General features: G+C 37.4%; 1 protein-coding gene across 4 annotated transcripts in view; it reads right to left on the reverse strand.

Moving 5' to 3' along the window:
- Positions 1–637: 637 nt before the first annotated feature.
- The window catches only part of AKAP7 (A-kinase anchoring protein 7), a 142,484-nt gene continuing 130,098 nt past the window's right edge, over positions 638–13,023 (reverse strand). For 2 of the 4 annotated variants that reach the window (XM_017533246.2, XM_037740201.1), the window contains one exon: positions 638–1,787. In XM_017533246.2, coding sequence (XP_017388735.2) covers positions 1,582–1,787 — 206 coding nt within the window. In that variant the 3' untranslated portion in view covers positions 638–1,581. Of the gene's footprint in view, positions 2,645–13,023 lie in introns of all 4 variants that reach the window. The other 2 variants (XM_017533247.2, XM_017533250.2) reach the window with 1 other exon arrangement.

Here is a 13,023-nt window from a genome sequence, read left to right on the forward strand (position 1 = left end):
ATCGCTCCCGGAGGATAATTTGTAGATACATGCTGAAAAGTGCTCTCTCTGTAGAAATACCATTAACTTAGATGATGGGGTGGTGAGGATAACAGCGGGGCGTTGACACAGCATCCTGGGTGACAGTTCAGGTCCAGTTCTCCAGCAGCAGTGAGGCCTTGGGTAAGATATGCCACCTCTTGGAGTCTGTTCCCTTATTTGAAACACAAGGCAAGGCCAAAACTATCTTTGCTTTCTACCTTAAGGATTTACTTAAAGAACCCACTTATAAACAGTCAAGCCCTCTACCACTGAAAGGGGTTTCACAGCAAACAGCTCCAGGATTCTGCACCTGGATGGATCTCCACTTTTCATCTTTGCTAGGATGTCACATCACTGGCACATTCTTAGCTGTTTATAAGATGCTATTTAGATTTTCTTTGAATTTAAGGTTCTGCTGTTAATTCTCGGTGAAGCTGACTGATTTGATACGATTTTAAAGCGTGAAGTTGAAGGTGCTTTGACCACTGTGCTACCTTGGCACGAAGGACAGGAACATAAAGGTGAAGCAACACTGAAGCTATCAGAGCTCCTGTTGATAACTTCATTACGCCAACATAGATCCAACTACTTGCAACAGTGAAGAAATGAGGAAAGGCAAGGGAAAACAATATGTTTATTAAGAGCCATGAAAATGCATAAACTCATTTGTAAATAAATGTAGTATAATTTACTCAGTGAAAAAATAGCTAAAATCCATGAGTAAACTGGATTTTATATTTGAAATGATTTTACATATTTGATCTCCAGTGATTTCCCCTCCATCATGATCTATTGGTAGCAGCCATTTTGCAATGACTATAGAAAAAGCTGTTACCAACAATCATCATACCAGGGAAAGTTTTTCCAGAATGCTCTTTAAAACCAAACCAGTGCAAACACATTCAGATTACAAGGGATATGATATGACCTGGAGCTTATCTTCAGAAATGTAAAAAATAAAAATCCCAAACATGAATTCCTTAAGAAATGAAAAAACAAACTACATTTTGATCAGTGAAAAATATTATAAGGATATATAAAACATTCTTAGCCAGTGATCGCAATAATTACATTTATAAATGTTCATTCAAGTACTATTGTTCAATAAACATTCAAATTCTCATTAAAAGTAACACTAGATATAGACACACCTGGACAATGCCTCTTTTGATTCAGCAACAATCATGTCAACAGGAGGCAAGTGACCCTTCAAATACTGTCGTTGGCTCTGTTTTGTTCTATTTGTCTGTGAATGATTTCTTCACAGTCTGTATTTTTTTCTGCAAGGACCCGAGAAATATCTCACAACAGCTAATTAAGAAATCATTTTTATAAAATAACTCTCAATATCACAGAAACAGACATTCTAAAACACAAGTTTAGCTCAAAAAATAACAGGGCAGAATCAGTTTTCTTTGGCAAGAAATTGCTAATTCCTCACCAAATGTTGGTTTGCTGTTGTGCAGACACTATCAGAAACTTCTTTGGTGTTTACCAAAGAGCTACTTAGTAAGCTAGAAAGATTTCAGAGGCTATGTTGCCACAATTGCAATGTAGAGCTTATGTCAAAGTTGTGCCAAAAATGACATCATTTGCTGGATTACTGTTATTAATAAGTCTTCCTTCAAAAAGCTCCCTCCTAATTTTGGCCTGAGTCTCAGGCTTTAATAAAAGTTCCTTTATCTGTTTCACTTTGGACTTCAGGCCCATCGTTTCTCGATGCAAAGCTTCATTAATTAATTCTTGAATTCCAATAGGTTTCTTGCCTAAGAAAAAAAAATTATATAATACATTTCATTAAATATGGCATACTGACTTATCAAAATAGGATTTTAAAAAAAACTTTAAAATGTTGCCCACATTTTATAGAAAAGGTTGCATTTCACCAAAAATATATCATTTACATGAAACATAATTTACTATAAATAAACATCACTGCATAGCAACAGCACACTTAGGACAGACATGAAACATTATGGACTAATTGTACAGATGACAATTTTGACAGTGATTATTTTAAACTTAGCACTTGATAGCTGTGTGTGAGAGTCCTGGCCTCAGATAAAGTAGTCAAATGCCCTGCTAAGCAATATAAATGGCAGTATTCCATTGATGGCAAGGCCTCTTTCGCGGCCTGTGATTTGTGTCCAGGAAGCATAACCCAAAGTTCTCTCTCCCTTGTGCATGGCTGAGGGTGAGCGAAACTTGGGCCATTCTTCTTTCATAAATTAATTTCCTTTGCCAGTCCCAGCACTCCGTTTTTCTTGTTGTGTTTCAGAAACGCCAACACATCGATCATGAAAGTATTAGGTAATCTCCACAGACTGAACCAGAGAAACTTAAACAGCACGCTGCAAGTCAGTCCCTAGACTCAGAAGAGGGGAGCAAGGATGCTTTACACAGACTTCAGGGCCTGTGTTCCGGCCTCATTTCCTGTTGTTCTCATTGTCATTGCCATTCCGATCAGCTGCTTCAGTTTTCACAGAGCTCCCCTCCCCCGGCTTGTTTTTATTCTGTGTCTCCTCCAGATACTGCTGGACAGCCTTGAGCACCGCGTTCTCCACCAGCCTCTTACTGAGCCTTACCAGTTCAGCGTCATCAGGCTCCCCTCCGTTCTTTTCACCTACATTCCACAATAGAGAAGAGAGGTCACTGAGATCACACTGCCATAGAAACTTGGCATGCAGGGGCCGGCTAGTTCCATTAGTTAAAAAGAGCAAGTGTAAATTGGATCTATAAATTCAAGAACAGTGGGTTGGCTTTTCATTTGGTATTTGCGGAAGCAGGAGCCTGTCTATTCCTGACGCCTTCAGTTTGAAAAGTAGTTCATTAGTCCCAATCTAGACAAGCTCTACCTAGCAGCGCAGGCTGTTTCCCACTTATATGTGAATTTCTGTTCTTCTCTCATCCAAGGCTAATTACTACTACTAATGTCCATGTCCCCACCACGTGGAGTCTCAGACATGTGAATTCACTAAGCATATCTATGATGTCTGCTTCCCATTCTCCAATATCAAATATCAGATCATTGAGATTTCCCTACCATCTCGTTACTTAAGATCACTAATTTAAAAATGCTTGGCCTATAGGTTGGTTGTTAATAAATGCTCAGCGCTGCCATGAAGAGAAAGGCAGTTACTACCACTAGGAACTGGTTTAAAATAAGCTTGTAAGACTAGCATTTTTTTAATCTCAGTGCTATCACTGCTATTTAAGAAATAGGAAATTCTTCAAAGAAAAATTAGGATTATGATGGTAAATTACTAGATGTAAATGTTTTATGGTCATTTTACTTTGCTGATCGTGATGATCCAAGTCTAATTATTCCGTCTTTCATTTTACTCTAAAAGAGCTGGTACCCAACTATTCTCATGCTATATATTTCCAAGTCACTCTCTTCCTTGTCCCCCTTAACTGGGGAAAGGAACTAAGGGGCTCCTTCCTCATGTCCATTCAGTGCTCAATCTCCTTCCATCGAGCTGGGGACCCAGGAAAGAGCAAGGCTGGAGGCAAAGAAGTCATAGGACGTTTGCACATTAAGATCAGCTCAGTTTTGAAAGATCACCTCAGTTTTGGAAGATCACCTATGGGTTCCAGAAGGCAAAGCCAGTGTTGCACTTGCATCTCTGGATCTGGGACAGGCAGATACAAAGGTTGTGAGCTGGAAGATGGACACTGTTTGCTGTACTCAGGTGTAATAGGGATTGAAGAACAGAAGCAGGTATGCCAAGGGTGAGAACTGGCTCCCAACCTTGTTTCAGAGCCCCAACTTGTATGTAACACCCGTCAAGACCAATTCGGCTTACAACCATTCCCATCATTCCCAGCAACATCCTAAGCAGGAGAGAATGGGGCAAGGCCCATCTAGAAACACTAATAGTGGGAACCTTAGCAACTGCCTTCCCCTCAAAGGTGGCAATATGGCACCCCAGACCCATGATCAGAAGTCCAAGATAGAACATTTGCAGTGCTAAATATGTTTAGAATTAAATAAATGTCAATTCAGTAATAACTAAATTGAACTTACTGAATAAAAAGATATCAGGATACTATTAAAGAAATTCACTGGTAATGTCACCTTGGGTGGCAAGTTAAGATTTTTTGTTTATCAATAAAAATGAATGAATATATTGCCTAATATTTAGTGATTTTATCTCAATCTTACACACAGTGTTTATACTCTGTAGACAACATCTCCAAATGCATTACCTGGAACTGTTTGTGTAATGACTCTTCCCATTTAAAAGGGAAAAATCCAACTGCAAATGAAGGAATACTTTTTAAGTACCCTTCAAATCACTGTAAATGACTGTCTACATCTGCCATCCTGCTTGTGCACTGTATCAAGGCCAGACATTGCTTCCTGGGGGCTGTTCCTGAATCTAGTCAGCTTTCTTATCAGCAAGATGACAGGGCTGTATTTGAGTCTAATGAATGGCTCAACCTTCAAATCCCTTTCAGGTCTAATGTTTCATGCTTCTGCAATTTCTACTAGTCCACAGTGAAGTGTCCCCATTAATCTTAAACATTAAGAGATTTAATGTTTAAATCTCTACAAAAATCTAATTTTCCCTTTTGATGTCCTATTTTTGTTTATGCTTTTACTATTATTCAAGTCAGTCAAGCTCAAAGCAAGATTGTAGCCATCTTTGATGCCTTCCTTTCCCTCATTAACCCCCTTAAAGCACAAGCTTTGTCAATTGTGCTTCATGATCTCTCCCGTCTTCGATGTGCCTGGTATAAAACCTCTAGATTATTATTTCTAAAACATCTCTTTCACTCTTCACTCTACAGGGAAACATGTCTGTCTGCCAAGGCTTTCCAACATCTGCCTTTCCAGCCTGACTGCCCACCACTGCACACTTCCACTGTCAGCTTCCAACATCTCCTCAGGGGCTTCCACGACATTCCCAATTTTTAGACAGCCCTCCCTCTCCCTTTCTTTCAGCAATTAGAATCCCATCTACTCCATGAAGCCTTTCCTGATTAGCTAACATGGTTTGGATTTCTGTCCCCACCCAAATCTCCTGCAGAGTTGTAATCCCCAATGTTGGAGGAAGAACCTGGTGGGAGGTAATTGGATCATGGGGGTGTGTTCCCCCTTGCTGTTCTCAAGACAGTGAATGAGTTCTCATGAGGTCTGGTTGATTGAAAGTATGTAGCACCTCCCCGCTTTTCTCCCTTCCTCCTGCTCTGGCCATATAGAACATGCCTGCTTCCCCTTCATCTTCTGCCATGATTGTGTTTCCTGAGGCCCCCCCAGCCATGCTTCCTATATAGCCTGAGGAACCGTGAGCCAAGTAAACTACTTATCTTTATAAATTACCCAGTTTCAGGTATTTCTTTATAGCAATCCAAGAACGAACTAATACACTATCCTAGCTGGAACTGACGAGGCTCCACTGGATTCTAATAACTCTCACTGCATATATAGCACATGGTCATTTGGTCATTCATTCAACGATTGTGTACTGAGAATCTACTAGATATGCCTAGAGCTCTAACAGCCTACAAGGATACAATGAAGTGAGCACAAAGACATCCCACTGGGTTTTTTTCTTAATTTCTTTAAAAATTATGAGAATTATTTATTAATGTATTTATTCAACATTACTGATTCAGCATCTGCTCTGCTAAAGACACGGTCTTGAGTATAGAAATTATAGCCTCAGCTTCTCGATTATCTCTCCCTTTTCTAACATAGGACACCAATTGTTCATCACAATAAGAGCTCAATACATATTTGTTAGTCAAGTGAATTGATGACTGAAGTATTTAAAAGCAACAGCAACATTTAAAAATGTTTCTACCTTCCTATAAGGACAGCATACCATGACCAGAAATGTAAATTTAATACTAAATTTAAAACAAGAGCAGATAATTCTGGAATCATTTAAATATCCATGTGAAAAATTTACCTCTACTTTGCTTGATGAACCTGGTCAGTAAAACCAAATATCTAATCTATGGGACAAATATTAGTTACCTACAATAACTAATTAACTAATCAATCAAAACAATAAATTTACAAGACAATCTTCCAGATCTGTCCTGGACTCCGGCCTCCCTTTATGATTTCCACAAAGTATCCTCAGACTATGACCATTAGCCCAGGGATGAGTCTACAGGAAGGCTTATCACAGAGCCCTGCAATAATGCAGCAATTCAAAAAACAGACATTTTCATGCAGAGATCTTATTTGTGTTCCCACTCTTAGCAGATTGAATTCAATTTAATTAAAAAGAGGGAATCTTAAGATGAGAGTATCCAAACCATATTAGATACCTCTCAGGTAGTCGGTATTTGTCTGACTGCTCAGACAAATGGCTACACTCGTTTTAACTGCAGCTTCTTCAACAATGGCATTTCAACATGCTGCTGCAACATATACAAACTATCTTTTGATATTCCAACAGAAGTATATATAAAAAATGTTGTCAACATAAGCAACACACTCTTGATAGGAATATTCTTTTTTGGACTACAGGGTTACTTAACATTCTACCTAATAAAATGGCAGATTAACCTTTGTCTTTGACATTGTTATTTTAGAAATCCCCCAGAATATCTTTGATCAATTTCTTAGGAGAATAGCAAAAATATAAAAGAAAGGTCATGAAAACATTTTTAAGCACACCAAACACAGCACTGGCCCTAAAGATAAAGACTTAAGAAACTTTTCAATCAACTTCAAGTATGTAATTCCACTCTCCATAGGAGTTGTGGCATCATTCATCCAGGGTTTATACCTATGATTCTGTTTTTGTTTATATTAACCCGAGATTTCTGATACCAAATCAGAACAAGGATAAAATTTGTATTTGTGGTCACTGAAAAGAAAATAACTCCTTTGTGGTAGCAAAAATATTTTACACCTATTGGGGAAACTGAAGGTCAACATTAATGTGCTTCAGCTGGTCTTATGTGTGAGTTGACCCAAGAACAGTTTAACTGATGTTACATGAAGGGCTCCAGAAACCATTACAACATCCCAAGCACCGCCAATGTTTAGGTGCCTATTTGTCCTGAAAAGAACAAATCAGGCTAAGTTTTTGGAAAAGGGAACGAAGAAAATCTTCATTACAATACAATTTAAGATAGAGTACAACCATGTTAAAATAATAACATTCAAACAGTAAACATGAAAACATTAAAAGTTCTCACTTGTTCACATCCTATTAAAAACCTCATTCGATATCTGAACGAAAGTTTCCTAAGCATCCTCCCTTCACTGGAACTTCCTGTCCCCGATGCACAAGGGTGTCCTCCTTAGAAGTGGAATTTTTTTTTTCTAACTGAGCTTACCTTTTCTTTTATCCATCTAACTAAAAAAGAAGCACTAAATATAGATCTGTAGGCTATTCAAAAAGTTAGGATGGCACACTTAGCTGCCTTGCACACTACCTACAACTGATCTGTAAGGAAGGACAGGTCAGGAATCATCCTCAAATGCACATTTAAACTGACACTGCCCTAGGACCCTTATCTGTCAAAAGTATTCGCTGCAGTACCCCAGGAAACAGAGTTCCTGCAAATACAGCTCCCCCCAAAAACCAAAACTCATCCCCAACACATACACACCAGAAAGTTTTATAATTAAAACACTAAAACCATATTTTAAAACATTTTGTAGAGTGTAAATTTCAAAAGGGAAGGAACCATGCCTTTGTAAGGTTTATTCTGGATTCAGCAGCACAGAATAAACAGAAAAATGATATTGCTGTATGTACAAAAGGAAATCCCCACAGGGGTTTTGGAGACTACTACCAGTATGTCCCTCTACCCAACCCCACCCTCATCATTTTTACACTGGAGATGGTAGGGGTGGAATGCGGCTAAACTGAAAATCAAGAGTAGCCTTGAGAGAAGTGACAAAGGGGAGCTTAAAGTCTCAGCAGGCATTTGGCCTACAGTCCGAGTGGGCAGCGATGGTGATTCCAGCCTCAGCCAAAGTGTCAATAATGACAAAGCATTATGAACCTTTCAGGCCTTTTGTAAACACAGCAAGTGCTGGCACATACAGAGTCTTCATTTCTTTCCACTATTCCCCAAGATGCTATCTGAAGCCAGCCCCCTGATCCATGCATCCTTGAAGGAATCCCCAAACCACATAGTTCAGGATGAGCCCTATGACCTGGGCCCCCCACATGGCTCCTAACAATGGTCACATCAAAGATGGCAGCAGGCATGCACTGGATGTTTGTAGGCCACGCAGCCTACCTATGAACCCTCCTGCTTCCCCTTTCCTGATATCCCAGAACAGTCCCTTAGAGACTTTCCCCTGTCAGTCTGTGACATCAATTCTATGAGTCTATATTGATTCTCATTGCTACCTCTAAATTTCTGTAGATAGCTGTCATTTCCTATTGGAAGTCTGAGAAAACACTGATGGTGATATGGCAGAACTCCTAATGTGTGTGCAAGGAGAGAAAAGAATAATATACATTCAAGTTTGAAATCAAATTTTGGCATTTTCCATCTGCACAACTTTGTCCGTGACCTCTCTAAACCAAAGTTGGGGTATTGTGGGGATGACAATATATACCTTGCACTGATGGTATAAGGATTAAAGATAATATATGAGAAGTGCCTAAAATGGTGCCTGAAACATAGCAGGCTAGGTTCTCAAACGTAGGTTATGATTTAATCTGAATTCAACGTATTTTAAGAAGAATATGCCCAATACCTGCTAAATGCCAATTATTTGTTTACTCAATGACACTTTAGTAAGCACCTATTATGTACCAGTACTAAGCATGTAAAAATGAGTAAGATACAGTATCTGAGCACACACAAGTCAGTCTAGGAGGACGACCTAGATAATTGCAATGATGCTGGCAAAACAGTAGGTTAAGTGCTATAATAGAATATACTCAAGGTCTGGTGAAGTTGGGATGGGATTACAAGGTAAGTTTTTAGATGAAAGGTATTCCAGCTCAATGAATAAGAGTTTCCAGGCATGGAGGTAGTGATGATGGAGGTACAGGGAGGTTTCCAGACATAAAAAAGGCATGAGCATGTGTACAGAAGGAAGAGAAAGCATGATGCATTGGAGTACTGGAAGTATTCCATATTGCCAGTATGGGTGGGGTGAGGATGGCTTAGGGAGAAAGCAAGCTAGAAAATAGGTGGGGATAAGGGGACCTATGTACCATGCTATGGACTGAAGAGGGGCAAATATAGAGGCAGAGAGCTGGGTGCAGTTGCATGCACCTGTAGTCCCAGCTACTCAGGAGGCTGAGGCAGGAGGATTGCTTGAGCCCAAGAGTTCAAGCCCAGTCTAAGCAACATAGTAACACCACATCTCTGAAAACAATAGAGGCACGTTTTGCAACAGACAAAAAGAAACAATGAAGATCTGAACCATGGTAGATGCAGTAGCAAAGTGAGGTACACATTATAAGAGTTAAATAGGAATATTAAACCAGGGTGCCAATTGAATTAGGCATGGAAGTTAAGGAAAGAGAGGGGAGCGCAGAAAATGAATGCAGAAATAATGGCCAAAAATGTTTGAAATTCCACAAAAACTATATACTCTCAAATCAAGAAGCTCAAAGAATTCCAAGAAATGTGATTCTTGGGAAGAAATGTGAAGTACAAGAAACGTGAAGAAAATCACACCAAGAAATATCATGATCAAATTTCTGAAAACCAGTATTTAAAGAGAATCTTAAAACAGCAAAAGAAAAAAGATGCATTATATACAGAGAAAACAAAGACAAGAATGACAGCAGACTTACTCATCAGAAACAGTGCAGAAGAAAAGACAACAGTGCATCATTTTAAAGTACTAAAAGACAAAGAAAAGGCAACATAGAAGTCTTTACCCAAAGAGATTATCTTTCAAAAATGAGGGTAAAGGATGCCTTTTTCAGACATACAAATGCTAAGTGACTTCATCAACAGCTGACCAACACTGGAAGAAATGTCAGAGAAAAAACTTGAGGCCGAAGGAAAATGGAAAATGCTACTAGATAGAAATTTACATGTACTCAGAGACAAAAAGAGAACCAAAAACCGTACCAACGTAAGTAAACATAAAAGATCTTTTCTTATTCTCAATTTCTTTAAAAGAGAAAAAACCGTTTTAAGTGGGCATTATAAAATATGTAGAAATAAAACTTATGGCAACAATAGCACACAAAGATTGGGAGTAGGAAAATGCAAACAGCTGTAAGGTTCTTATATCAAACATAAAGTGGCATAATATTATTTGAAAGCAGATGTATATTTTAAAACACTACAGTAACCACTAAAGTAAAAACAAAAGCGGCATGGCAAATAAGCCAATAATGGAAATATAAATGTAACAAAACTCCTTAATATAAAATAAGGCAGTAAAAGAGGAGAAAAAAGCCAAGAACAGATGAGACAAGTAGAAAACAACTAGCAAGGTTGGATATTCAAACTCACCCATATCGATAATTGTATAAAACATCAAATGGCCTAAACACTCCAATGAACAGGCAAAGATTGTTGATTTGTATTAAAAAATCAGAATCAACTATGATGTCTACCAAAAAAATCCACTTCAAATTTGAAGAGACAGGGAGGTTAAAGGTAACAATACAGAAGAAGACATACCACACAAATGCTAATGGGAAGAAAGCTAAAGAATCAACATCAGGCAAAGTAGATTTCAGAAAAAATATTATCTGGAAGAGATATTATATAATAATGAGGTAATTAATTCTTTAAGAGGACGTAAAAACCCTAAATGCACATGTGCCTCATAAACAGAGCGTCAAAGCACCTGAAGCAAAATCTGATAGAACTAAAGAGTTAACAGATGCTCCACAATTACAATTTCAGATTTCAAGACCATTCTCAAGAGTTGATAAACTAGAAATTCTGTAAAAATACAGAAGACATGAACTACAGTACTAACCAAATCTACATAACTGAAAATTATAGAACACTCCACCCAACAACAGCAGAATTCACCTTCTTTTTAGTGTATAGGAAACCTTTACCAAGAGAGACCACATTTTGAGCCATAAAACAGTCTCAATAGCTAAAAGTACTGAATTTATCCAATGCATGTTTTTGAACCACAATGGATTCCAATAAGAAATCAGTAACAGATATCCTGAGAATCCTTTAGTTATTTATATTTAAACAACATGTTTCTAAATAATCCATGAATCAAAGATGAAATCAAAAGAGGAATTAGAAAATATATTTAACTAAATGCAAATTAAAACAAAACATAGCAAAAGTGTGGAACGCAGCTAAGGCTGTATTTTATACCATTAAGTGCTTATATTAGAAAATAAGAAAAGGTCTCAAATCAGTTATCAAGCCTACCACATTGAGAACATAGGATGAGAGGATCCAATTAACCCCAAAGTAAGCAGAAAGAAGGAAACAATAAAAAATAGTAGCCGAATGAAATAGAAAACAGCTAATAGAGAACATCAATGAAACCCAAGGCTAATCCTCTAAAAAAAATCTATAAAATTGATAAATCTGTATCCAGAACAAAAAAATACAAGATGTATATTACCAATATCAGGAGTGGGGAGGGAAACATCACTATTGATTATACAAATAGAAACAATTTTATGTGAAGAGATGCAACACACTAGATGAAATGGGCAAATTCCTTAAAAGACACAAATTATCCAATTGCATTCAAGAAGAAATAGGTAACTTGAATAACTCCAAGCGTATTTTAAAAATTGAAATTACAGTTAAAAATCTTTCAACAAAGTAGCCCAGATGGCTTCATTATTGGTAAATTCTATCAAACATTTTGGAAGAAATTTTACCAATTCATACTCTTTCCAGAAAATAGAAGAGGAAGCACTTCCCAATTACCTAAACCAGACAGTGAAAAGAGAAAATTACAGACCAATATTCTTCACAGAGGCACACAAATCCTTAAGAAAGTCTTACCAAATCAATATAGCAATATATAAAAAGGATAAGACATAAACTAAGAGGGGTTTATTCTAGAAATGCAAGAATGAATTAACGTTTGAAAATAGGTCCATATAATTTCTATATCAACAACTAATGAGCAAATATGATCATTTAAATACATTTAGAAAAGGAATTTAACAAAATTCTTATTCATTCATGATAAACACTCTTAGCAAACTAAAAACACAAAGAAATATCCTTAGGCCAAATGGGCCCCTATGAAAACCTACAGCTAACTGCATACTTACTGGTCAGCTAACTCCAAACTTACTGGTAAAACTGAATGATTTTCCCCTAAAACCAGGAACAAGATAAAAATGTCTGCTCTCACCACTACTATTGAGCATTGTACTGAAAGTCCTAGCCAATAGAATTAGCCAATAGATTAACCTCTCGATCAAAAANAAAAAAAAAAAAAAAAAAGTGGGGAAATTGTCTTTATTTGCAGATTACATCTTCATCTATCTAGAAATCTAAGGATTCTACAAAAATGTGTTTAGCAAGGCCACAGGATACAACCACTGTATTTAAAAAACCATATTTCTCTATACTACCCACAAATAACTGAAAATTAAAATTTAAAAAATGATTTTAATAGCATAAAAGATTAAATATTTAGAATAATTCAATAAAATGTAGGCAAGTCCTATGCATTGACAACTATAAAACTCCCGGAGGGAAATTAAGACCTAAACAGAGAAATAAACTATACTTATGGATCAATTGGTATCATGTTAAGATATCAGTTCTCCCCCAGTTGCTCTATAGATTCAAATCAGTATCTATTAAACCCAAGGCTTTTTAAAAATTAAATTTGATAAGTTGACTTTAAATTTACGTGAGGCTGGGTGCAGCGTCTCACACCAGTAATCCCAGCACTTTGGAAGGCCAAGGTGGGAAAATCACTTGAGGTCAAGAGTTCCAGATCAGCCTGGGCAACATAGCAAGACCCCATCTCTACAAAAAATTTAAAAATCAGCCAGGCATGGTGGCAGGTATCTGTAGTTCCAGTTACTTGGAAGGCTGAGGCAGGAGGATAGCTTGAGCCAAAATATTTCTGAACTTAGGCAAAATATT

This window comes from Cebus imitator, unplaced genomic scaffold (genome assembly GCF_001604975.1).
Source record: "Cebus imitator isolate Cc_AM_T3 unplaced genomic scaffold, Cebus_imitator-1.0 Scaffold81, whole genome shotgun sequence".
NCBI classification, from domain to species: Eukaryota; Metazoa; Chordata; class Mammalia; order Primates; family Cebidae; genus Cebus; species Cebus imitator.